Source organism: Parus major, chromosome 2 (assembly GCF_001522545.3).
Source record: "Parus major isolate Abel chromosome 2, Parus_major1.1, whole genome shotgun sequence".
Lineage (NCBI taxonomy): Eukaryota > Metazoa > Chordata > Aves > Passeriformes > Paridae > Parus > Parus major.
Window position 1 is genome coordinate 75,073,866 of NC_031769.1, and position 27,975 is coordinate 75,101,840.

Here is a 27,975-nt window from a genome sequence, read left to right on the forward strand (position 1 = left end):
ATGGCCAGCAGGGGCGCTGCTGCTCCCGGGGGACAGGAGGTGCGTTGATTCCGCCGTGGCTGCAGGGGCCGCTGTGGCGTGGGCGTGGGGAGCACGCGGTAATGGTGGCTTTGTCCGAGACAGGAAGGGGTGGGAGAGAGGCTTTGCTTTACAAACCCCCCTGGGACAGTCGATCCCGGTGTTCCAGCAGGACTTACGGAAACAGCAAGCTGGGCTGGCAGGAATGAGCATAAATCCCGGGGTGGCAGCAAGATATATCAGAAGTTCCAGAGCTGTGGCTGGAACCGCGGGAAGTCTCAGCAGGCAGGAGGTGTGGGGCTGCAGTGAAACAAAGAAATTAAAAATTAGGAATTAAGCATCAAGAAATACTTCTACTAAAAGGGCAGGGGAGGCTGACAAAACTGTATGAAATACTTACTGCTCCCACAAGAACAGGAAGAGAACAAAGCCACAAGGTAAGATAAACAGCTAGAATACACAAACAGGATGTAAGGACAAAGGCAGCACAGGACCAGGGGATTCTTTGGACCCCCTAAGCCAGGAGAAATGGTATCAAAGTCCGAAAGATTGTCAAAGGACTAAAAAGGAGCATTCACAAGGAGACAAGGTGGAAAGTTCAACTGAGAGGAAGATTGCTTACTTCAGCCCCAAAGACCCCCAGATGACCACCAGAGTGACCAACAAGGAGCAATGTGCAGTTGCAAAGAGGCGTGGAGCTAATTTTAATATGAAGTGGGGACAGGCAGGGTTAGAAAAATGAATATGTATTAGGCATATTGTGTAACCCTAGTTTGTAAAGAATAAAAAAGAGAAGGGCAAGTCTCCAGGGTGTGCATGATTTTGGAGGAGCTAACCCTCATGTACCTCAGTGCTGAATAAATACATACCTACTCTTATAACGTACTCTGTGGGTTACAGAGTTTTCTTTCCACATATCAGCAATGCAGCCAAAGCTTGGAGCAGCGCCAAAGAGCAATGGGGACAGAATAGTGGCAGCCCAGCTCCCAGCAGGGCAGAGAGGGGTGAGCCCAAGATCCAGGCACCCGATCAGACAAGGATATGTCCCTCGTTTAATGAGGTAGATGTTAATAAGGTCTCAGTACAATGCAGCTCTTATGAGCAAAGGCTCACCCACTGAAAGGATGAGGCAGTACAGGACTGGGCTCTGGTGGCTCTTTGCCCTAAGCAGCAAATTGCCTATCCTCCTTGAAACCCAAAGCAAGAGCTCCCCCGCAGCTCCCCTACCCCTATCGTTTTGCCTGTCCAAATCTCCAGGTATCCTGTCCCCTGAGTTTGGCCACTCTTGTTTTTCTTAAGTACCCATAATTTCCCAATAGTTAGTTTCCTAGCAACTTATGGGAAAAATTCCATAAGTACAAAAGAAAGAAACCCAACCTCCAACATAAGCATACATCAGCCAGTCCAGAATTGTAATTAATAAGAACATTTAAAATAATTTAAAACCATTCAGTAACAAGGGATTTGAAAAAGAAGAGCCTTTTCTTTGAAAAATATTTTCACTGAATTTGTTACTTTGTATTTAGAGAAAAACAGTGGAAATAAAACATATCCCACTATTTTAAGCTGTTTTGTCTTGGTGCCACACTTAAAAACTCTTTAAGAGCTGAACCTGGAAAACAGAACAATGACATCAATACAACTACTTAATTTATAAGAAAAATCAATCAGCATAGCTTGTTTAAGCTATGCTAACTATTAAACAGCTCTCTGCTGTTTAATAGTTTTTTTCTTCAATGAGTATTCAGTTAATATCTGTTTAATATCTTTACAATCGTGACTCATTACGGCAACAAAAAACAATGCCAAAGGCTTAATACCAAAAAAAGCATCCTCATTCAAAATAGTTTGTTATGAATACATATTATAATATTGGTTTTTTGCAAGTATTAAAATGGATGGTATATGTATAACATTAAAGTAACTTTGCCATAAAGTTTTTATTTCTGATTAGACATATTAGTGAAATAGCTGATACAGTTATACTTGTGGTAATTGAGCTGCTTGCTTGGTTGGGATAACATGCAGTGATGTAGATGAAGACCCCTGCTACTGATATGCCAACTCCCAGCACTTACCATCTGTAGAAAGAATGGACCAAAACCCAAGCTGGAGGTCATAGTAAGAGCAGAGAAAACTACGACCATGAAATGCACATGCTCTAAAAACATGGGCTCAAGGAGGAGCCACGCTAAACAGTTCTTGGAACATGTAGACTAGTTTGGGCAAAAGTTTAAGTATGCATAATTTTTTATGAATATGCAATAGTCTGATGCAGTAGAAAAGGTATCTAAAGGGTGTCTCCAAAATAGCAGGTGTGCTCTTGGCAGATCGCCAAGCACCCAGCCACTAAACTTCGCTTTATTTTTTCCTATTGTCCTTTATTAAACTTTCAAATTTTACCAGGAGAGTGAACCTCATTTTTCACACACTTAAATTTAGTTTTAAATATTTAATTTAAATGTATTTATTTAAATATTTAATTTTTAATAATAAATATTATTAAATATAAACACATTTTAAATTAAGGCTGTCAATAATAAGGAAAAGGGGAATAAGCACTTTCCAAAAGGTGGATAAAATTTAGCTGCCTTGTTACAATACCCTCAGTCAGCAGGTCAATAGATATATACATCAACCATCAATGAAGCAATGAATTTGGGTTCTGTCATGACTGTGACCTTCTTAATTTCTTCATGAGATAAAATATGAGGTATTTTATTTCTTCTGTAATTTGCATTTATTTTAAATAGAAATTAAAAACGTTCATTAAGGTTGCAGAGATTTGCAAGATGTTCAAGGCTTCCAGAAGAAAACTGAAGTTTCATTCAGGTGGTATTCTAGTACAAGTCAGACCTGAGGTTCTCTGAGAGTTTTCTGAGGTACAGAACTGAAGCCAGCAGGAAGAAAAGGACAGCTTTCAGCCTCTCAGCATTTTGTGTTCTTTGTCTCCACCTTCTGATTGGAAAGAATGTGAGTTACAGGGAGTTAAGGCATTGTGATTTCTAATTAATTTGGAGAAATCTGGGAATAAAAGTAAATAACAATGGAGGAGAAACTCTCAAATAGAAAAGGCAACAATAAAATACTGTACATATCATCAGTACAATTATTTTATGAAGGCAGGTTATGTGACACCAGATTGGTGCTTATTGCTAATTTAGATTCAGTAGTCAAAAACTAAAAGCAACAATAAATAATCACACAAACTGGATATAGACTGAGATATTTGCTGGGGAGAAGAAGAAATATGGGGTCGAATTACAACATGAGTTTGATTTATCTGGATTTAAGCAATAGTTTAAGCAATAATGGGTAATAATCAAGTCACCCCTATTACAAAAATTGCAATCGTGCTTCTCTACAGTGTTGGTATGAAAAACAGAAGCAAGGCAAACTCTCTGGCTCTAAGGACAAGACAGGGTAAATTAAAAGGACTGCCTGTACTTGTTACATCAGAATATCAGCAGAAGATACTTAGAAAGAAAATAGAAAGTGGGAAGAAATAAAACTTTATTTGAGGAGAAAAGAAAAAAAAGGTACAGAAGATACTGATAAGAGTATCTCATAGGTGATGGATTTCTGTGATTAACAGTTTAAATTACTTAACAACATATTTTTCTTATGTACCACTTTCACAGCTTTGAGGAGCAAAATTTTTCAAATAACTTTATTTTCCCCAAAGACTTTCTGAAATAATTAGAGGCTTTTTATTGAAAAATAAAATAGATTTTTTTTTTCACTGTAATATTTAAGTGTTTTAGAACTTTGCTGCACTGGCAGAAAAAAAATTAATGTTTCATTAAAATTCTGCTCCCAAAAGAATGTGAACAGATTCCCCATTGACAAAAATCATCCAGCATATGTTCTCATTTTAATAAAAGCATACTAATTTCAAAAACATAATAAAGCCTACCTGAAAAACAGCCTGTTTTAAAATTCCATCTGCCATTATTTTCTGTCATGGTCCATAAATATTTTATGAACTGTCAAGCTGATTTATGTATCATAATTGAAAGGGAAAACTATAATCCAGCAAAACTGAATAAGTTAATGAAAGAAAAAACTGAAAATAATGATATTAAAAAGTGAGTATTAAAAATTTATCAAAATGCAATGGAACAAATGTATCTAGAAATGTTAAGCACTGAAAACTGACAAGGTATGAGAAGATGTACATTACATAACTTGTAGGAGGTTTAGGTACTACTTAATGCAAAAAGAAATATTTTTTTTTTTTACAATAACACCTTAAACCCGAAGATGGAGCTCTTTAACTGTTTATTTAAAAAGAACTTGAAAAAGTGAGAGCAATGCAGTTACCAAAGGAAGATACTGTATTTCTGGATTTTACTTTCTTAGTATCTTGAATGCTATATTGTGAGAAAGTCACTTTAAATGGTCTTTCATGTGCATACACATTTCACTTGCTTATCAGCCATTTCACTCCTCAAATCTTCCTGTCCACAGATGAACTACAACTCTCAAACACTCCTTTCCTCACATTTGAGACAGTCTTTCAAAATTTTTTCAAAACCTTTTTTTAGATTTCTTTCTGGAAATCCTTTGGAATTGAAATAGTATGTTCTGCAGCAGTGTCAAGTGTAAACAATTTTCCCATTCCTTCTCTCTATTTAAAGAGTGTGTGTGGCCAGGTTAAAGACACCCATTTTATAGGAAAAAAAAAAAATTATCAAGAAATCAGTAAGTCACACAGAAAGAGCCACACAAAATGAAGTATGAGGGAACTGCTTTAATCACATTTTAAAGTAATTAAATATATTTTTCCATCTCCATCCTTAACAAGCAGTGAGAAAAATCCATTGTTTCAGTACTTTCTGAGAAAAAATAAATTAATTTCTGCATTAACTCCCTAATTTAGTTTTTTAATCATCCAAATACACTAGAAATACATAGCATCTGATTCCCCACTGGCTTGTATTTTTTATAGGCATTATACAAAGTATTAACATTATACAAAGTTCCTTTTGCAGAAGAACACAAATGAAGAAAAGTAGTTTACATCACTATCAGACACATAGAAGTTTGGGGCAATTCACTCCCAAGTCCTGGGTAGTTTAAACCTTCCCATTTTATATGACCATGCACTCAGAAAGTGCATTTGACATATAAATTATCTGTTGTTTTAGGATTCCTTGCTCAGCTTTAAAATTAGACTGAGCTAATTCAACAGCTTTACATAAACAGGGCAAAAGATCCTGCAATGAGTTAAATTCAAGTGTAATATATTTAGATCCTGCTCAGTGCATTTAAAATCTACTTGAGCAGCAGTGCAGATACTACTTAAGCACAGAGAAATTGAGCTCTTGTATTTCTAAGGGGTTCTGCCTATTGGAAAAATGTCTCGGTTCAAGATGAGAATTAGTAGGTGGATTGTTCCCACATAGGAAAACAAACCTTCCTGCTCCAGCCTGAGGAGAAAGATACAATAGACTCAGGTAAAGAGAGGTCTCTTCCCACTTTTTGTCCAAAGGAGGAACCAGGATATATTAGATCAAATTAACAATATTCCTATGCCCACTGAGTTCAAAGGAAATGCCATTCACTCCCTTAAAGTTTCACATCAGTTGCATCTACTATTTCATAAAATATTTTTTTCTGAATCTTTCAGCCTTAAAATCAGCATTAGAGTTGCAAAATCAAGTTTCTTCACATTAATTTATCAGAAAATTAAATTAAGTCTGAATCTTGTATTGGTCATGAGCAGTTTAGAATGAGCCTTAAATTATTAATTAATAAATTGTTGTATTATTATAATGTTTAATTGGTATAGTTTCAATAACTTTATTTAGAAATGAAAATTCTGTAAAGAGATAGGAAAATATTTAAATCATGGCAACTTCTAAACATTTTTTAAAAGTAATTATATTTTGAGACAGTTTTTGTAAAGAGATTTCTGTACCAAAAGATTATATAAATAGCAACTCTTTTTACTTAAATTATTTTTCTCAATCATGCTAATAGTCAAATGGTTTTCTAAATCCAAGTATTTTAATGATGGGTTGTCACTGTAGGACACAGAATGATTCACACGGACACAGTTCAGTGTATGATGAGGAAAAGGATGATTTTAGTTTTGTGGCTCCAGTGTTTATAGATTCTCAACAATGACCAGGGATTGGATAGTCAGGTTACCACCTTCCCAATCACACTGGTCGTGCGAAACGTCCATCAAAAGACATTTCTTAGAAAGAATGTATACACATCTGTGTTTATAGTTACTTTCCTGGGAAAGTGGCTCGAAACTATGAAAACAAGATCAGAAGGTTTAATTTTCAAGGCGACAACAGGTGGCACTTCTAAACTGCCTATTCATGGTAAGTACCGTGCAGAAATATTACCATTTCTATTACTCATAATTTTAAAGTCATATAGGAGAAATAATTTCAGTTTCTATTCTCATTTAAGTGCAACCCTTTAGACAAAAAGTCTGCAAGACACAATCTATATTATGTTTTGAAAATGAATCTTTATATTTTATTTCTGACAACTATACTACTCATGTGTTTTCTAAGTTCAAAAAGAAAATTCTTTATCATATAGCACACTAAAGTTAAAAATTCAGTATCTTTTTAGTGAGATGGAAGCTTCTTTCAGATGACTCAGAAAACTCAAAAATAATTAAGACACTTCAAGAAATATGCTCCACATTGTAATTAAACTAAAAAGTTTCATTAATGTAAAGTAAAATATAATGCCAAAATGGTCAATAAGTATTAATAAGTATTAATTAATAAGTAATAAAACCTCAAGAAAACAAACAAAAACAACAATAAAAACCCAACAATAAACCAAAATGAAAAGTCTCACATTCTTTACATTAGTCTGAAACTCAGATTGTACAAATAACACTCCAATGCAATAAAATTGAAGTGTCTTTTTTCGAGCAGACAATGTCTATTATGCCTACTCAAACCAAAGAAATACACTGATATTTTAGTGACTATGTACTAAAATACTGCCTATGGGTTTCCCTTTTTTGTCAGAGTAGAACTTTGAATTTCATCTTTGATCACAACCAGACCATAGAAGATCCAGCATGTATGTACAGCAATTAAATAACCTAGTTTAATACTACCAGAAAGCTTAAACAATTTACTATGTTCAAATTTCGAAACCCCACTATCCCCACCCTGGCATTCAACTTTTTTGGCGTATGGGAAGGTGAAACACCCCTCTCTCCAGTACTCTCTGCTCATTTTTGTGGGAGGAAAAAATCAAATTAGATAATCCGTTAGCTTTCCTGCATCCATCTGCAAATTCATAGATGGAAAGGAATTTCAGTTCCACTGGGTGAGTGCACATGGGTAAGGCGCTGGCAGGTGCAAAACAAAACGCACAGGGGAAAGCTCCTGCATTATGGAACAGCATGTCCCAGACGGCAACACAAAAAACTACCACGCTGCGAAGAGGGTGCTCCCAAGTAACCAGCGACAGGACCAGAGGAAATGGCCTCAAGCTGCACCAGGGGAGGTTCAGACTGGATGATAAGAAAAAAATCTCTTCACTGAAAGGGGCTGTCAGGCATTGGAACAGGTGGCGTGTGTTGGCCGAAGGAGGGTGGGCAGGAGGAAGAGGAGGAGGAGGAGAGGGTGCCCCCGCCAGGCACCTCTGGGCACATCGTCCTTCTCTGCCCTGGAGCTGCCCGAGCAGAGGCGGCCGTGGGGCTTTCCCGGCCGCAGCGCCCAGCTCAGCGCTTGCACCTCTGGGGAAAGCAGGGAAGGGAGGGGAGTAGGCTTTCACATCCTCAAACCCTGGGGAAACATCTGCTACTGCTGCCGCCGCGGTGCCATCCGAAATCGTCCTGTCGGTGTGTTTGATTAACTAATCCCAGCCCATCCCCGCTCCAGGGAGAGCTCCTCTGAAGCAGCCAGGTTTGCGGCAGCGCGGACTGTGCCCGGCCAGAGACACGGGGAACCGGCATCGTGCTCACTGCAGTTCTTCCTTAAAAAGATAAAAACCGCTGAAGTTCTGGCTGCAGAGCCAAGGACCTAAAGGACTAAACCAAACACTGTCGTGGGCATCCATAGCTCTGCTGCTCCGTCTTTACTGCACTACTACAGAAAGACAAAGTGTCTGGAATCCGAGGGCATTTGCATGCTCCAGTGGCATTCGAGTATTTAGAATCTGTGCTGCAGTAGAAAAGGGATTTTCTGAAAGATGGAGGGAAGGAGTAGAGGGGTGAGACACAAGGAATTCTCTGGGAAGCAAATAAATTTTCTGCCAGAAAAATATAGTTTTGTTGGAAGATTTGGTATATTGTTACTTTTCCAGAGAATTAAAGCAGTTGTTTTTGTCAAAGAATCAAGAATGATCCACAGAAATCCTGAAGCAAAGTAAAAGGCAAATGTAGCAGAGAGGACTAGCCTGGACACTAAACCAATTCATCCATGTGCTTCTTTAGGCATGGATCACTTCAAAATGTTGACAGTAGACACTCAGCCTTCCCTGGCAAATTTACTTACCAGGATAAACAGGATAGAATCCCTGTCAATAAAATCCAAGACAGTTTAAATTGCATTTCATTCTACAAGATGAATGCAACAAAACAAGGGTCATCCTTGTAATGTCTTCCATCCTGTGCCTTACCTGGGTTCCATGTCTTTACCTCTCCTGTCATCTCTTTCTAAAACTTTCCAGGAGAAGGCAAGAAGTTAGAGAGGAGAAAGTCAACCTGCACCACTGAATGTAATTACTAGTGTGAAACATTATATTTGATATGGAAATTACTGAGAGTCAGTAAATATAGACACCAGTATGGCATTTTAAAGGCTTGTTACTGGTAGAAGTTAAGTTTTAAGTTTGTTTTCATTCAGGTAAATGTAGAGTTATGATAGAATTATGTTATCAGACAGAGTTCTGTGTTTTCAGTGTGTTGGCTTAGCCATACAGTGCCCACACTGCATATAAAATATTCTCACTACTACTACTAAAATAGCTCTCCCTACAACTTGCTATGTGTGTCCTCTTGAAGGGCTGCATTACAATGGTAGGCATGAACTAAGTTTCGCACCAGGAGAAATTTTATTAAGAGGTGCTCTCCCTAATTACTAAGCAACAGAAAAAATTTGAGTATGCAATGGCCATACTTGATAAATCTCTTCTTAGGAAAGAATTCAGTACTTAAACACTGCCATGCTCTTCTATGCACTGCTTTTTCTGGACTATTACCTCTACTCTTACTGTGATTTATAGACTGGGACTTCAGAATCTTGGAGAAACAGGAGCAAATTTCATCTTTTAAGTTTACTGCCACACAAGGACAATAGAAGAGAATGACTGTTTTCTGATGGACCTGAAAGGCAGACAAGTGCTTTTTAAAAGTCAACTGCCTTGTCAGTTGAACCAGTTTACCAACGATATCCAAGTCTGTTGAAGAAGATGTGTATGGCTTTTATGAGGAGCCTTGAGAGTAATCATGGTTTTGCCAGCTTTGAAGAGAAAACAGTAATTATTTCCTTAAATTATATCTATTCACCCCTCCAATAGGGGAAAATTACCCTTTATTTCCACTCCAGGATATTGTGCTTTTAATATATCCCTTCTCAGGTTTTCTGAGTCCAGCAGCAGGTGCTGAACAGCAGCCCAGTGTTGGAAAAACTATTGAATCCCTGGCAGATTACAGCGAGAGGAAACCTTACCAGTGTCCCCATCGCAGGTGAGAGAGCGCAGCCTGACCATGCGAGACCTCCTGGAGGAAAACAGCCAGGACAGAAGGTGGAAGTTCAAGGTATGACTCAGAGGTAAAGTAAACTAATTTTTTTAATCATTGAAGAAATTTAGGAGGTGCTTAACAAATAAATAAAATGAGTTTCTGAATTCCATCCCCCAGGGTCCTAAAGGAACAATCTTATAAAATACATTTGTCCTGGATATTTGAACTGAATATAACAACTTCAATAGAGTGTTTGTATGATTCATTGTTCCTGCTGTAGCAAAGAGGTACCAGTCAGCAAATTCTAATGAGAATTCTAATGCTAAAAAACCCAAAACCAACTTTGAAGGTAATTAATGTGTTTGTTTTTTTTCAATCTATTTATGTAAAATGTGAAGTTATTTACCATTGTTCTAATGAACACCGATTTTAATGCAAACCAAGAAACCCAAATCACTCCAAAGTCAGGAAATCCCCTGGATATTTCTGTGTATATTAGTATTTCCTGACAAGTTGCAGTGCAACATATTTAGAGACCTGTTCCAGTGTCTAGTTGATCAGAGAACAGAAGTTCTTGAAGACTGCCATCACATATTGGTCAAAGTACCACATTATCCTCTTATTTTATATTAGTGTCTTGCACATAAATGTGAGTCTGATAATTTTGTAGTGATTGCAGCACCAAAATGAAAATTCACTCCTTATAACATAAAGTACAATTAGCTTGATGGTTTCAGAATTTTCTAATAAAAATTGTGGAAAGCATAAATACCTGCCCAGTGCTTGTAAGGATAGATATAATTAACAATAAACAATATGTTTGAAGCTAATTTCAGTGACTTTCATAGAGAAATAAATAGAATAAAATTTCATTGTATCTCACGCTACATGCTCATAGATGGAGACATTTCTTAGAACATGATAGAGAAATGTAAATAAACTCCTAGTTCCATTTTGCTATGATGTAGCGCAGTTACTGCACAGTAAGCAAGACTATATACATGTTATTGTTACCAAAAAGTCTCTAAGTGTCATAAATTCTGACAGTGGTTTTGGTTCCTGCTTTCTGTCTTCAAACTTTGCATTTTAAATCACTTCTTGCTTACTACAGCCATATAAAAGAACTGTAAGGAACCCAAGAAACCACAAGGGATAAGAAATAAACTATATCATTTTCCTTCTTTTTTCTTGCCTATACCATGTAATTTTCACTCTTATTTCTCATTTTTTGCTGTTTTTTTCATTTGCATATGAAAATTAGACCTCAGACATCAGACAGAAATGTTCAGCTAGTCTTTTTCTGCAAGCCTGTGGAAAAGTGAAGGGGAAGGAAGATTTGAGATAAACAATTTTATCTGCCCATTGATTTTTCCAATGCAAAGAAAAGCAGGCAGAGAGAGACATACTATGGTGCATAGAGACACACCTGAAATGAACACAGACAAAATCTGAAACTGAATGCCATCAAGTCAGAAATCTGGGTTACAGTCAAGAAAGTGCTCTGAAATGTACAGTAGTTCCAGGAGGCAGATAGAAACTGTCTGATGGCATTCTGATTTTATTTTGTTCAGGAAAGTTCACTATTAGACTAAAATGCTGACTCTGCTGAAATTGTCAGGGAAAGTCAAACTGAACTCAGGGACAAATCTTGACACAGATATAGTGCAGCATAAATTTCTTAAGGAAGTGGTGTGTGTTCTCCCAGACCTTGCATTTACAAGTTCTACTGTGATGCTGAGGTATTAACTACAAATGTGTAAATATTGATATGAAGAGTAGATGAGTTTTTAGGTACTATTTTTAATGAGACTGCAGAAACAAATTCCAAATTTTAGTTGTATGATTCAGAGCCCAACTACCAGCCCCCAGGCATGTGATGTAAATTGCTAACCTTTCTAGATATCAGTCCCAAGACATTCCACAGCTAAGTGGGGAAGCTGTGTTGAAAGAGAGATAAATCAGGCAATTTGCAAGCAAATTCTACACTCACTTTCTCCACTGTGTCTGGGATGAACGCAAAAAAAAAAAAAGAGACAGAAGCAGCCTTTGAGACAGTTGAGCTGTGGTATATAAAACAACTGCAGCAGAGAGGAACTTCTCTATTGTGAGAAGATGTAGCACTATGGCTTTGGCAGCCCACAACTTTGAACTTCTCTAGCAGTCTTTTTCATCTACTGAGCAAAGCAAACTCTGTGAAGCTCTGTAATAGCAAAGCAAATGTGAGAAGCTGATGATGAAAGCCATTCTAAGACTGAAGAATCAGAAAAAGGACAACAGATGAGAAGCTATTCTCCATGTATTCTTAGTCTGTATAGGGGAGCTGCTCCATGCTAGAAGACCAGGCCTTCAGAGTGTTTGCCTGTAGAGTGCCCTTCTCTCATTCATATGACAACAGAATTTTATATCCTTTTCTCTGTGGTCTCAAGTCTTCGTTGCAGTGGTTAGGAGGATGACCTCAGAATTTGACCATACAGGTGTATTTGTACTGGGGACCTGGTGGTGAATAAATATTTACCAGTTTGTAAATATTATTCTATTTGGATGCCTTTATGCAGAGGTTATGGGGATTGCAGAACAAACTAGGTTATCTGACAAGTCTGATAAAGAAAATAGGTGATTTCTTGCCCCTGCTGGAAGCTAGCACAACTGAAGACAGTTTTTTCCAAAGCTGAGAAATGGGAAATAGGAAATTCTATAGAGTTAACTTACAGACTTGGTCATAACAATTTTTAAAAGAAATAAGCAGTTTACTCATGCTGCTAGTAGGTTTTTGGATTTCTCCAAAAGCCCATGTAGTCCAGCATTTCATCCAAGATTGTGGATAGTTAGTAAAGTCATCATGCTTCCTCTAAGTATTTTCCCATCATGTGATGATTTGTTGATCAGGGATTCATGTCCAGGAGATTGTGTGTTTTAGTTAACAGTCATGGATTCACAGATTTGTCTTCATGAATATATACATTTGCTTTTTGAACACATCACTTACATTTCAACTCCCTACTTACAGCTAATTTGTCAATGTGTTAGGCAAAAATATCCCAGGCTCAGATGGTTTGTCTGAAGGTCTCTCTACCAGTCATCTCTATCCACCTGTAAAACTGATCATTTATTCCTTCTTTCTATGTGTGATCTTCTAACCAATCATTTATCCATGTGAAGATCTTACTGTTTCTTTAAGAGGCTCAGTTGAAGTATTTAATGCAGAACTTACTAAAATAAAATAGTTGTGGTTGCATTATATTAAATTCCCCATGGCTTTTGTATAGGAGAAGTTCCATTCCCAGTGTTTCCTCTGCTGAAGGAATAAGCATTTTCTCCAGAGTAATCATTACTCTGGACAAATAATCATCCAGGAGTAATGCAGTACTAAGCAGCACATTGAGTGAGAGGTATCTCAAGATAGGATTCCAGCCTCTTCTACATTTCAAATATTGATTGAAAATTACCTTAGGCAGTACTTAGGTACTTAGTAAGTTAAAACTTTTAACTACCTGTAGAAATAGAAAAAAGAAAGTTTAATCAGAGGCAACAAAGTGTAAAGCAATAAGAAATGTGCAACTTGAAAAACAACAAATGAAGTACTTATAGACATTCAGACCTTGACAAATTAGATGTCTGGACAATTACCAGCCAAATTAAGTTCAACAAGGTGAAGTGATGGAATCTGCACTCTGGTTGTATGAACAGACTGGGGAATGAGATGCTGGAAAGTAGTGCCCTGGAAAGGAAACTGGGGGTCCTGGTTGAGGGAAAGTTGACCATGAGCCAGCAGTGCCCTGGCAGCCAGGAGGGCCAAACGTGTCTTAGGAGGCACCAGGCACACTATCATCAGCAGGGCAAGGGAGGGGATTGTCGTGCACAGAGGTGACCTCACCTCGAGTCCTGTGTGCAGTTTTTGGAGCCACAATGTAAAAAAGATGTTAAGTTATTAGAGACCATGCAAAGGAGGGAAGCAAAGATTGTGAAGGGTCTGAAGGGGAAGCTTATGAAGAGCAGCTGAGGCCACTTGGTCTGTTAAGCCTGGAGGAGACTGAGGGGAGACCTCATTTTAGTGTGCAGCTTCCTCATGAGGGGAAGAGGGGCAGACACTGATCTCTGTGGTCATCAGTGACAGGATCTGAGGCAATGGCCTGAAGCTGAGTCAGGAGAGGTTTATGTTATATATTAGAAAATGGTTCTCATCCAGAGGGTGATTGGGCACTGGAACAGGCTCCCCAGGGGTCACAGCACCAGCGTGAGAGACTTGAAGAAGAATTTGGACAATGCTCTCAGGCACATGGTGTGACTCTTGGGGATGGTCCTGTACAGGGCCAGGAATTGGACTTGATGATCCTTGAGGGTCCCTTTCAGCTCATATTATTTTGTGATTCTGTGGCCTACAGCATATTCAAAAGTATCTGTGCTATTAAATACACATAAAACAATGAGATGTGTAATATCATACTGGAAATAATGCAAAAAACTTGAAATAATCTCTTTAAGGCTGAGTGTCATCGAATAAAACAACTGTGGTTTCACTAGGGGTTAGATTATTTATCAAGCTTACAGTTACGTGTTTCACTTTCCATTTGCTTTTCACTTGCCCAAGAGCAGAATGATTCTTTGTTAATTCAACAAGTTCTGTTGCTTATTTTGCCATGCATGTCCTCTCAAATATAAACTGGTGGGGTTTATGCTTGGTTACAAGTTGTTTCCGGGGAGTCATTTGTAGCCTTTTCTTTCAAAAGGCTAAAAGAGAGACAAGAAGTAATAGCAATAGGTTATATTTATCCTCCATATATAAAGATAAATGGACTAATTAACTGAAGAATCAAGCGATAAAAGCTGGAAGAGTTATTTGAAAATGTTTTATTTGGCATTAGCTGTTGTGGGGCCACTAAAGTCAGTACTCCCAGTTTTAAAATATAAGGGGTCAAAACAATTCACAGTGTCTACAAGTCAAATGCTAACATGGTAGTATTTGAGCGACCATTTCTTTTTAACACAGTTTTTGCTTTTGTTTTGCTTAATTTTTTCATATTTTTGCACTAAGGACCTTCAGATAGCATAATATATAGGAGTAAAAAAAAATTTTCTAGCAATCATAATTTCTGCTGTTTAATGGCATCCAGCATAGGATTAATCTCATGAACTTTAATTATCTAGAAGCTTGTATACATACTGTGCCTTTCATCTACACTTCCCTGTAGACAATGAAGAGAAATTGTAGTTTCCAAAAGGTCATGCTGTCCATCTGTCTTCATCACCTGTCAGGGGCATGATGTGCCTGGTGTCCAGTCTCCGTGTCTCCTCTCACGTAACTGATTATTCAAATTCAGACAAAATTAATTCCCTCACTACTGTAAGTTTATTGGAGGAAAAGATACCTCTTTCACTTAGTGAGACCATTTTAAAGAAGATAATCCTGTGAAACTGTGCAATAACTACTGTTCAACAGCAAGCAGCCTATAATCCCAGGCTTTTCATTTCCCATTAAAAAAGAAGTCTATACTTTTGTTACTTTTTACATCTACACCGCATAGTCCTTATTATCTAGCTACCAACATCATTCATTAATGATTATATGGGAATTTTTTTTCTATTTTTTTTTTTTTTTTTAAAAAATTATCTAGAGCTTTGTCATGGTTTGAAAAGTCTGCTAAGGAAGGCAGAAACCTCCCCTGAAATGGAAAAATGTAAACACCTCCCCCCACACACACCCCAAATTGTTATAATTTTGAAATCAGGGGGTCTCAGGCAAAAATATGGGTATAAGAATAACAGTACTTTACTAGGAAAATAAAAATAAAAATGCAGTATTACAAAAACCAACCCCCCACCTCCCAAAAATAAACCCACTGACAGAGTCAAAATACAACCTGACACCCTGTTGGTCAAGGTGCTGGTAGCAGTCTGATTAAATGGTGGCTTCAGTCCTCCTGGAGTGACAGATGTGGTTCTGTCTAAGCAATGATACCATAGAAGGGTGTAGTTTTCCTCTGGAGGTCCAGTGGTGGTGTAGATGTGTCTGGTCTTCCTCTGGGAATCCAGCGGAGGAAGGCTGACTGTGGTGTTCCAAGTCTTTGATTATATTCAAGTAGGAATGTTTGACTCCTCCCCCTGGGTGGAGCATCTCACAATGGGATGATGTAATTTTATCAGTCATGCAGTGAGACTCAATGGCCCAGTAACAGAAGATATTCCCCTGGAGGGAGGATGGGTTGTGGAAGAGACAAAAAACAGTGCCACACCTGGTTTTAACAGCTGGTAATAGAATAAATATTTTTTGTTACATCTTTCATTGCAACCCAAGACGAGCTTAAAAAGGAGTTCCTTAGAATAATATGTTTCCTTCCAAAATATAGCCTCCAAAATCAACAGAGGGAGGGAGATTTGCTGATCCTGTTTCCCAGTGTTTCACAAAAAGAAGATACAATCCCAAACCTAAAATAAGCCAAGTCAGTGAACAATTTCTTGCTGATTTTAGGTTTGCTAATGAAAGGGAGCCTAATTTTTGTGTAGGTCATAGACCCACAAAAATGTTTTCAAGTAAATACAGTCTCAAATGCATAATAAATGCACCACATGCTCATAACTGCTTCATATTATTTCATGTTTCATATTTCTTTCCTGGCCCTCCCTGTAAATTGATACAGAAGACATGCATGCAGAATGTGAAAACAAAGTACAAGGATATTGATGAAAAACTGGAAAGAATGATGCACTACCTTAACAATTCTCACATTAAGTTAGTTTACTTGTGATTATTAACTGTAACAATTATTATTTTTAATAAACTAAAATTCAGGTTTGCAATTGCTGCCTGAAAAAAATATTAAGTCATATTAATTAGCAAATGTTGCATACAAAAGGCATGTAATTATGATTTTAGGTTGCTGGAGGCCTCTGGGATAGATTTCAAACAAGATCTTTTATCTCTCCACAGAGTTCTGGTGCTTTGTAAATTTCAGGTTTTGTGAATATTGGAGTTGTCTTAACAATCCTTTTACGAAGTCTGTGGACAGTTAATTATCTCAGAAGACTTAATCTTCTGAGATAATTAACAAGTTAATTACAGAAAGCAGCCTTCTGTTACTAGATAAGTTAAGATAGTCAGTTAATAACTATATCAAAAATGTGTCCTGCATGTTTCTCCTGTGAGAGAGTTAAAAATAAAAAGCAGAACAGAAGAAACCTGTAAAGGGAATGATTGCAATGATTTCATACATCTGATGTTTGCATTAAGACATGACATTTAGAAAACACCATGGTAATCATACCCATGCACAAACTCAAGGGGTTTTTTGTTGTCTGTCCAAAACAATCACCTCTGCATTACTCTGTATTTCACCTATTCAAACCTATCTCAGAGTGTAGCATTTTAAATGAGTCCAGTAAAAGGTCATGGGGGAGTCTTAATAGGAATCAAAGAAGAGTTAAGTTGAGACAAAGAAAGAAAAGTTGGTCAAAGTATGATGGAAAATAAGAACATGTCTCCTTTCCAGACTATGATCCAGAAAGTCTACTCAGGCAAACTCAGTGGACAGGTGAGTTATTGGGCAGTCAGGCATACAGTGGGAGAGACAGATACCTCAGCAGGGTGGAAGAAAAGCAAGATAGATAGATAGATAGATAGATAGATAGATAGATAGATAGATAGATAGATAGATAGATAGATAGACAATGCTATCATGGTTTCTTGAATGATCCCTCCACCAGCTGTCTTATGAATAATGTACATATCTTCTATTTACTTTCTATCTGCTGTGTTGGTGCAGTAAATTTTGAAGACAGCACTGGTGTAGACTTAGTTCCACTTAACCACATGCAAACTTCAAAGCCTCACTACACAAGCATTGTGCACTATGTTTCACTTCTTATGATTTAGATACTGCCTTTTGAGTTCTTGTTATTTGGGAAAAGGGAAAACACTGTTAAAAATCCAATCTTGGGTGAAAAAAATGGAAAGGTTTATTTTGAAACTACACCATATTTTCATACTTCAATTTTTTCCTGTTCTTTAGTATTAATGATCTGTTCAATGTTTGATGAGTAGCATGATTTAAATATTGTCATGCGTAAAGTATGTTAACTTTAGTCACTAGATGGCCTTTGAGTGTGCAAAAGCTCCCTGAATGCTATTGGAAAACTATACTTTTAGCTACATCATTAACTTTGAAGGTTTTCACTTTAAGCCATTCCTAAACCTGTCTCTAGTAGCTTGAGCTGATATTAAGCGCTTATTTGCAAACTTTTGAGAAAGGAAAATGGTAAAAGTAACAGTTTAATGATACAAATTAAAATAATAAAAGAGGAACTAAACTGTCCTTTTTACTTAAACAGAATTTCTCTTTGCATCAGTCTTTCCCATGATTCCTTGAAATGGTCTTCCTCAGTTCACATTTGGAAAGTACAGAAAGGATTTTTCACTAGTGAAGCAGAGGGTCAGAAGCTGTAGAAATATTGCCCTCCGTATTCTGAAGAAAAGACTTGATGCTGGATGTTACTCATGTCAGAGTATCTGCTAAACACTCCTGGTAGTTGTCTTGTAGTTGCTGGTAGCTGTCTTGTGAGTAGCTAGAATTTCTGAGCTACAACTTAGATCTGTTCATTTATGTTTCTTACACCTGTTTCAGGATAAATGTATATCCTTTTGCAGTGTATCACATGCTGTTACCTTGTGGGGAACAGCACATCATTCTTCATACAGAAGCAGGTTCACAGGTAAAGTGAGGTGCTAATCATTGTAAGGTCATCACATTTGACCCATATTACTGAAAACAAGCCTAATTCCAAGATTTTATGACATAATGCGCCATTGTGATTATTTTATTTCACCTTCTGCACAAGTCATCTAGCTTCTCAGAGCCTGCATCTAACTTTTCTGCTTGAATTATAACAAAAATTTTAAAAAATATTTATTGAGAAATTAATATGCTTTCAAAATACAGCACATACAGAATACAACATACTGCTGAACAGAGATGTCTGAATTGCAGTGAAGTTACAGGATTGTTAACCGTTAGTTCTGCGAGATTGTACTGCTGTTATGGTGGAGCTTCGAAGAAGAGAAGCAGATGTGTGCACTCAGCTGCAGGCAGACATCCTATCTGGGACTATTTTCATCATGTGGTATCATGGAGGATTTGTAAATTTGAGCAATTGGTTCTTTATTGCCTTCTCTGGAATGCTGCATCTAATTTTTCTGGTTTTAATGAGTGAAACTATGGATTTCATTGATTTCTGGCAACAAAGAGACCAAAGTCTCTGAGATTTAAAATATTCTGACATCTAAAAGCTCAAAAAACCCTAATTTGTGAAAAAATCAATTCCATCTGGAAGATTTTACTAAGTTTTTCACACTTACTATCTGTCTGGGACTGTCAGACATCAAAATTGCTGTAATTTTGAGCAGAAGAAAGGAGAAAGTCAGAAGGCATAAAACTTTGCCTATAATTTGTTTTTCTCACTTTGTATGTTTGCAAATAGTTTTGGAAAGGTGTGTATAGGCCATTAAACTTGACCAAAATCCTTGAAACGTTAGAGATATACTTTAGATTGAGAAGCCTAAATATGATTTGTAAGTAAAGCTCTCTTAGTAAATAGTCACTTTCACTCTCATGGAGTAGCAGCAGTACTTCCTGCTTGCAGCACTTGGCAACAGCATCAGTGTCCGGGCATTACTCCAGAGTGAGACACTGTTCTTCCCCAAACCATGCAAGAAAGTGGTTGCCATTCAAATGATTAACAAAGCTGAAAGTAACTAAGACTCATCTGTCATGTAGCTGCAGAGACAAACAGGAAGAGTGGTGAACCTGGGCATGTTTTTTATGTTAGCTTTGTACCCACCCTCTCTTCCTTTTGGCAGAACAGGAAACCATCTTCTGCTTTTCTTCTTTTTTCTTAAGGAATTAGAAAAAAGATAAAAGTCTTGACTTATGCTGTAGTTGAGCCTAAAAGCCCCTAATACAAGATCAGCATTGTGAAGACCTGCTGTGCATATATCCAGCACTCTAGATATTTTGAAGTCCTTACCATGCAACTTGGAAGTTTTACAGATGTAAATCCAGGTGCAATGTTGTAAGATCATTCACCAAATTCCCACTGGGAATGTGTAGCACAGTTAGGAATGAAACTTCACATATCCTGAACCCAAGCATGTGCTATTTTTTTAACTGAACTCTCGTTTTTAGAGTTTTTAGACTCGTTTTTTAGAGTTTTTGCTCAAACTTGGTTTCATATAATATTAATTAAGACAAAGTGATGGTCATAGTTATTAAAATTTAGACTGAAATAAAAATGGAAATTTAGCAATCATAATCGTGTGTTATCCATATTTCCTCAGTGGTTCAGATATGGAATAACTGTGTAAGTTTCAGCACATATAAAAGGCCATGTCATAAATGTTGTGATTCATCTAGAAGTGCTAACTTTATGAATATGAACTTATTAATAACTGTGCGTGTAATCTTGTGGCAGTCTAGAATGATCAGTGAAAATTGCCCAGAGAGAGCTATGGATGTGCAGTTTGGGTCAGATATCTTTGCACTTGACCAAAAATCCTGGATCACAATTCAGTTCTCATTCTCTTTCAGGCTTTCATTAAAATCTGCCTTTGGGGAAAGTCCTGAATAGCATACTCTCTTGAGGTCTGTTCCAGCCCTGGAATATAGCATCATTCTTAATATCCATGGTTTGTATATGGACTCCTGAATTTGCTTTCGAATGAACTTGTTGCTCTTTTTCATCCCCAGATATGTTGCAATGTATGCCTAAAAGCTGGAATCTTCTACCATTTATTTGCCAAGGGTAACATAGAAATAATTATTTTAAAAAGTGACAGTCAAAAAATCAGGAAGCTGTTGTGGAACAGTATTCTGAAAGTCTCTCTCTCTGATGCAGTCCTCTTTCACCAAGAGACCTCATAAAACTTTTTATAAAACTTACAATCTCATTTTACAGCCTAGTGCTTCAGTGTGGACCACATTGTCAGAATACACGTGGTGTAAGCTTGAAACTTTTCTTTTTATTCTACTACTGAACAAGGTTCCAAGTTGAATGCATTGATGTCTTTTTGTATTTTCAGTGTATGTTGCTTGTGTGATTTTTTTTTTTAAAGCATACTGGATAACAGTTGCTCAGTGACTCAAATGGCTTTTGTGGTATTTTGAAATGTAACAACTTTTTTCTGCATACTTTCTTTTTCTTCATTTTTTCCCCCTACCTTCTCTACTTGTCTGCTAACTGTAAACTCTCTTATATTTGCATTCTTGTTTCTTCAAACCCATTAAGTTTAAATTCCATTGGAATCAGTGAGTTAAAGTTATCTGCTTAACAAGATTTCCTGAGCAGGGATAGGACTGAGAATCTGTTCACATATTTTGCAGAACTGAGACTTCTGGGACTTCTTTTACAAGACTTTAAATTCTGAATTGTGTCTGTTTCTTTTATTATTTTTGGTTTGTTTCATAATGGTTTGATTGTTAATGGTTTCCTTATAATATTAATTTATTTGTGGAAGATGAATCCAGCATTTGGCTTTATATGTCATATATATATATGTCATATATATGTTATATGTCATATATACCCATATATTAGGTAGATAAGCAACTGAGTGCTAAATGAGTAAGTTTTGTGCAGCTAGCCAGGCTTTCAAAAATAGCTCAGCAACCACACATGAAAACCAGAATTCTGAAAGAGTTCACATTCTGGGTGCATGTTGATCTCTAAGCTCCTGTGAAGATCTGGCCACAAACACCAAACGCCACAATCTGATCTCCTGTGTCTAACTGCTGCTCCAACCCACATATGTACCAAGGAAGAGGACAGTCCAAATACTGGAAAAACATTGTGTTTTCAGAGGAAATTTTGCAGCAGACGTACAGTGACTTCCAGGAGGGCTCAGACTGATAAATTCTCTGAGCACTTTTGAGAGGTGCCAGGTTATTAAAAAGTGAAAATAAGTAATGACCCAAATCATTGTTTCTTGTTATTAACAACTACTTTGAAATATTGTCTTTCTTATTTAGAAATGCATTTCGAACTCAACAGTTTTGAAAACTGTAGAGAAACTGTTTTTATTGGATCACATGGGTTTCCAAAATGTCATACACTGTTCCTTTTTTCTTAAAAGCCTTTATATGTATATTTTATTTTGTATAATTCTACTTCATCCCTAGCCACCAGCTTTTATCCTCTGTTGACTTCTTCCCCAACAAGCTACTGAAACAAGGTTATGCTCTATCTGGTATTTTAGATTCTGCAGGTGTTTTAAGGGTCAATGGAAAAAAGCCTCCCACACTGGTGATGGGGATTTCCTCTGTAGTATTCAGGGGCTGGGCTCTGGTCTGACAGCCACAAATAACTCCCTGGTATTGTTAGAGCTCCCTTACACCTTTAGTGAGCTTGCAGAACTTAATGCAGTAATAGTGTAGCACATTCAGTGCATTCCAGTGAATGCAGCAACAGCTCGTGTCAATCCAGGTTTATTTCCTACATCTGACTTGTGCTTTTCTTTTTAGTGTGTCTTTTATGTTATAACACAACAGCTTCCTGATTCACTGCAGTGCCTATTGGAATCTGCCTCTTGACATTTGACTGAAACAGTTAGGACGGTGATTGTTTTCTTGTTCCATGGTAAAAACCTCTGCCTTCTCAATGTAAAAAATGTAAAAAGTCAGTAAAAAATGTGGCAGTCATCAGATTTTCAAAAGTTTATACTCATCCCTCAGCACTCCTAAACCACAGTAGAGGGCAGTGCTTACACAATGCATGTGCATTTTCACGAAGTATTAGTTACGTAATAGCACTCTTGAAGCATCAACTAATGCACTGCCAGTACCTTGGTATAACAAGTTACAGTACTGGTTTTTGACAGGTACAGACCAAGAAGGCTGAAGTGATCTGTCCAGTGCCAGAGGTGTTGTGTGTGTGAAGACAACAGGTCAAAAGAACTTAACTGAAATGGGAAACATGCCGTTGCTAAGAAGACAAACTCCTAGATGTTTCAACTCCTGCAGTTCTTGCACAAAGATGTTTTCTGAAACTACCATTTATTCATGGCTTCTCAAGCACATTGAGCAAAATGGTACTATCACATCAGTATATCTGTAGTGTCTTCACATATTTCTTCAGTGTAGTCTTTTTCCAACTATGTGCATGCATCCCTTGGAAATTCAAGTTATTAGAAACTTCACAGACCACAATTAGCTGGGAACAGGACCCTCTGCTGTCTTGCACCTTGCATAGTCATTTCCAAGGACTGCTGTAGAGCTTTCTCACAAAGTATTCTTTCTTCAGAAACTGACAGCTTGTCTACCATATATGCCTGTTCAGTGGTTCTCCAATTTGACTCATTCAGGGGTTGTGGAGGGAAGTGTGTGTTGAAATATCCTATTTTGTCATTTTCCAAATGAGATTTTATTGCTTGAAATGCTTTATGATGTCTGAAAAATATTACCTCATACTATCAAGGGGGACTGAAAAATTTCAAAGCAGAATAAAATTGTTTGAAATTGTAGAAACAAAATTTTTCAGTTCAACATGATTCAAAATGTTTGGGGGAGCTGCCATTTTGATGGTTTCATCTTTTCAGGAACCCCAAACCCATTTTTAAGTACCCATCCCCTATCCTTCTTTGATGGCTGGGGAAGATGGGTGTGAAATGACAGCCAGAATGTTGGTCCTATTTTTCTGCTCTGCATTTAAGCACTTTGTTTTGCCTTCACAAGTAATCTTAGGTATATTCTTTCACAATATGAGGGAGTATATTAATTTCCTGACTCAGGAACACAGGATTGTGCCTGAGACAATTTTAGCACAGGTTGTTCTGTTTGGCAAATAGGATCACAGAGGCAAAAAGGATGTAGAAGGGCACAAATGTGTTACAAGTCAGTCTTCCTGGACAAGAACTTGAGGTGGAAACCAGTTGCAAGCCTTATATAGTGTGAGTGAGATCTGAGAGGCCTATTTTATAGCAGTAATAACCAAAAGAGTTATAATAACTTCATATGGTGATTTAGTTCTATTGCATTTATACAGGAGTGTTTATAAGAAAGAGTAAGATGTTAGGAACTCTTTGCTTGTAAGTGTTAAGCTAAGAATCTATCAGGTATCCCACTAGATGGAATTTTTGCACGAAGAACTTGGATACCTCCATTGCTGAAGCTGAAGTGTTAGATCCAAGGCTTTCAAGAACTACAGATTATTTGAGGGAAATATAGATTTCACTCCCATATAAATAGGTGATGAAGAAGTTATGTGGCAAGCCTGGGCATCCAATGCCCTGAAGGTACTCTAGACCATCAGTTCCAGCTGCTGCTTCTCAACATTATGTATCCCCCGTGAGTCCTGCATTATAGGGAATTATCTGAGATGCCTTAAGGCATCTCAAATAGGTCTAAATATCAGTATGGAAGGCCTACTAAATTAAGTCTACACTGACCTTACTGATCATTGCCAGGAAATAAAAATGTACAAGGATATCTCAAGATGGTGAAGTTCCACCTGAAAGCCCCTGTCCAGTTCTGGACCCCCCACTACAAGAGAACATTGAGGTGTTGGAGCATGTCCAGAGAAGGGCAACAGAGTTGGTGAAGGGTCTGGAGCACAAGTCTTATGAGGAGCAGCTGAGGGAGCTGAGGTTGTTTAACCTGGAGAAAAGGAGGCTTAGGGGGAACCTTATCCCTCTCTAAAGCTACCCAAAAGCCAGGTGGGGTCAGTGTCTTCTCCCAGGTAGCAAACAATAGGACAAGAAAAAATGGCTGCCCAGGGAAGTGGTGGAGTCACCATCCCTGAAGATATTTGAAAGATGTGTAGATGTGGCACTTGGGGACATGGTTTAATGGTGGACTTGGCAGTCCTGGGTTAACAGTGAACTTGATAATCTTAGAGGTCCTTTCCAACCTTAGTGTTTCTATGATTCTCTGGACATAAAAAGCAAAGGCACACCAATGCAGAGGCACTCTGAATCACTACAATTCACTTGAAAAATCTTACTGCCTGCACAGATTCAGCTGTCAACACTAAATATTTGTTACTGTTGGGACTAAGAGCTGCTAGGACATACGAACAAGAAAGATGTCATGGTTACAGAAAGAAAACTTGATGACGGCAGTATAACCACAGAGGAGTTTTGTGTGTTGCCCAGTAGTAGGCTGGCACTTAGTTGTTTCCTTCAGCAGCAACAACATGGGTTAGCAGCTCATCAGAGAAAGCACACAAGAGCTAGACATCTTGATCCAAAAAATCAAAAACACAAAAACACAAAGGGGTACTTTTTAAACCTCAGTTTCTTCTGCTCTATCTGGTTCATCTACCTACATAACCACAGCACAGTTTTGCATCTTCTTTGCAGGTTCCCAGGAGAGCAGCTTCTTTACTGCAGTGTAACCTTGCTTACTTTCCTGGTACCTTTAGCTTCTTTCTGTTCAGCTCTCTTTTACAGATCTACATTCATCCCACTTATTATGAATGTACCAATTTCTGTCAATTGTTTCTAACAGACAGTCTAGAACAAGTCTTTATCTTGAGTAATTTCTCAGATCAACTTTTGGGTCATGTTTGCCCATTTATGATGCTTTTGTATTCTTTTCTACTTTTGCAAGTTTCAAAGGTGAGAAGATTTTATCAATCAGATGCCTCACAGTTATACAGTAGTTACGTGATTTAACTTCAAATAGGCTTGTAAAATGCTGTGAGCTAATATAGGATTTCTTGTTGTCATCTACTCCTCTTTGTGACGCCCTTATACTTCCATGGAAATCACTGGAATTTCATGACATGTGACAGATGTATATTGGTATGTAGCCTATCACCAGGGTAATAAAACTGGGTTCACAGTTTGACTGATTCCTTCAGAATGGCATGACATATACTTTACAACTTCTTGAAAGGTCGTTGTATTCAAGTGGGGGTTGGTCTCTTTCTCCAGGCAGCAACTGACAGAATGAGAAGACACCGTCTCAAGCTGCGCCAAGGGAAATATAGGTTGGATATTAGGAAAAAGTTTTTTATAGAAAGAATAATAAAATACTGGAATGGTCTGCCTGGGGAGGTGGTGGAGTCACCATCTCTGGGTGTGTTTAAAAAAAGACTGGATGTAGCACTCGGTACCAGAGTCTAGCTGTGGTATTAGGGCATGGGTTGGCCTTGACGATCTTGGAGGTCTCTTCCAACCTAGTCATTCTGTTGTTGCTGTTGTTGAATTTTCAGTTTTGGATGAATTCATGTGCTTACAGTCACAACCACCCAATAACCATTGTGTCCCTTGCTGGGATCCTTACATACAGAGAGAATTTTCTACAGAGACACCTATTGTGTTCGTAACCTAACAGTTGTCTACTTTGACATGAAAAAGCAAATTCGAACGCAACCCATTTTGGCTAATTCTAAAAGATTTTCAAGCCACTTGTTGACCCTGAACAGCTGCTGTCAAGACAGAGAGCAAATTTGTTCCTTGCCCAGCCAACTACTTAGTGATTCCCTATAGGCAACAGCTTCCCAAGTGCTACAAAACCTCTGTACTGATTCTACAAATCCATTTTCTCTGGAGAATTGTAGACTAGAACATGGAGTCTAGACTAGAACAGGGAGTGTAGCAGTGTATGAAGGTATGGGTTAGTGCAAGGTTACTCCAAACTAAGAGAATTAGGTGGTCCTTCAGCTAACTATGTCTGCAAGAACTACAACACACACCACCAATGCTCCCATGCCAAATACAGTTGACTCAGAATCCTGTGTTATAACTGGGATGGTAGATACAGCATTTTGTCATTGCCTCTGCTATTCTGGTGAGGAATTTCAGAGTCAAATTTCCCACTACAAAAGTCAGAGATACACAAAGTCTGATAAATGTATCTCTCACATGTGTCTAATTTTGCATCCCATGCTGAACTTAGTTGTGGAGAAGGAGCTCATCAGCTGCATGATACTAGTTAGTAACTCTATGCATTTTATAATTAAAGAAACTGTCTATTTTTCCACAGAGTACAGAGGAAACAAAGAACACCTCAGAAAGTGTTTGAAAGGAGACACTGCTCCCAGTTAAATGGTGTGAAGACCCACAAATGACTAACAGAGGCAAGGTGTATAATCCCAAATATTTAGTTGATTCAGCAGATGAAGCAGCTTATTGTGAGCCTTTACCTCCATGTGTATGGGTGGTCTGGATGCATATGCATAATTCATGTGTGTCCTATGTATAATTGTATAATTCAACAATGTCCTACTTTGAGATGTCAATACAGAACAATATTGATTGATATTCTCTGAAAAACTGAGTTGCAAAAAAAAAGTATTATATTGGGAGTTTATATTGTTTTATTTCTAATACTCATGGATAATTTATCTGAATTCATATTATTACCTACTTTTTCTTTCATTTTTGTCCATCTCTGCTTCATCTTGCAACAACTGTTATCAAAATTTTCTTTATACTGCTTCAGATAAGTAGAGCTTTTTCACTCCATGTCTTTAATGATCTCTGATTTTCATTTTCACATTAAAACAGCATCAGAATTACCAAAAAGCTTTCATTTTCAACAAACAAAATGTGATGCATACTATCTCAGTTCAGTGGTGCACTCACACTAGAATTTAAGTTGGTGTCTAAGAAATGTTGTTAATACTATATTTTAAATTCTGAGGGATATTTAGAGAACCTTAGAATAATTTGGAAAATCATTTATGTTTTAGCCCATGAGAAATCACACCTGTTGGCTTAAAATCTGCTATGTAAATTCCATATTTGAAGCTGGAAACTAAATATTATTTAAATCTGTATCACATTTTAAAAGAATATTTCCTTGCTTTTTCTGCTCTATGTAAACTCTGTGACTTCATTTATTCTTTATGATTAAATGTTGCTTCTAATCATGCATATTATACAGACACTAAACCTAAACAGATTGAAGAAAAAAAAAAATTCTCCAAAGAGCTCACCTTTAGGATGTGTAACCAGAGATTTTGGCCCAGACCATCCCTTAGATCATCATCTAACCTTAAAGAAGCTATGACAGTTTATACATTCTAAGCACTTCTCATTTTATTATTAAGAGATTTTACCCCATCTATCTTTGATAAAGCCTATCCATTCTAGAACTTATCTATAAATCATATTTCAAGCCTATAGTCATTTAATTTACCCTTTCTCCAACTCCATCCCCATTTTAACTGTTTCCTTTAGCACTCCAGATATTCCTGGATACATTGGCAAGGTTCATTGATCAGCAGCTCACCCGGCAAATTCCAATCTTCCATCAACAGCCCCATCAGTAATTGCAGGAATGCATGGGTAGGTA

The 27,975-nt window shown here is 37.5% G+C and overlaps 2 protein-coding genes across 7 annotated transcripts in view; both read left to right on the plus strand.

The window, feature by feature from the left end:
* Window positions 1-27,972, plus strand: SPATA48 (spermatogenesis associated 48). The gene is given in 9 exon segments (XM_033519313.1): window positions 1-39; window positions 9,364-9,481; window positions 9,484-9,682; window positions 9,684-9,782; window positions 15,948-16,131; window positions 16,566-16,633; window positions 17,393-17,531; window positions 18,333-18,397; window positions 27,861-27,972. Coding segments are annotated over 9 exon segments (1,023 nt in total).
* Window positions 1-27,975, plus strand: part of CDH18 (cadherin 18) — a 1,344,136-nt gene that overhangs the window by 530,193 nt on the left and 785,968 nt on the right. The gene's annotated exons all lie outside the window — the stretch shown is intronic.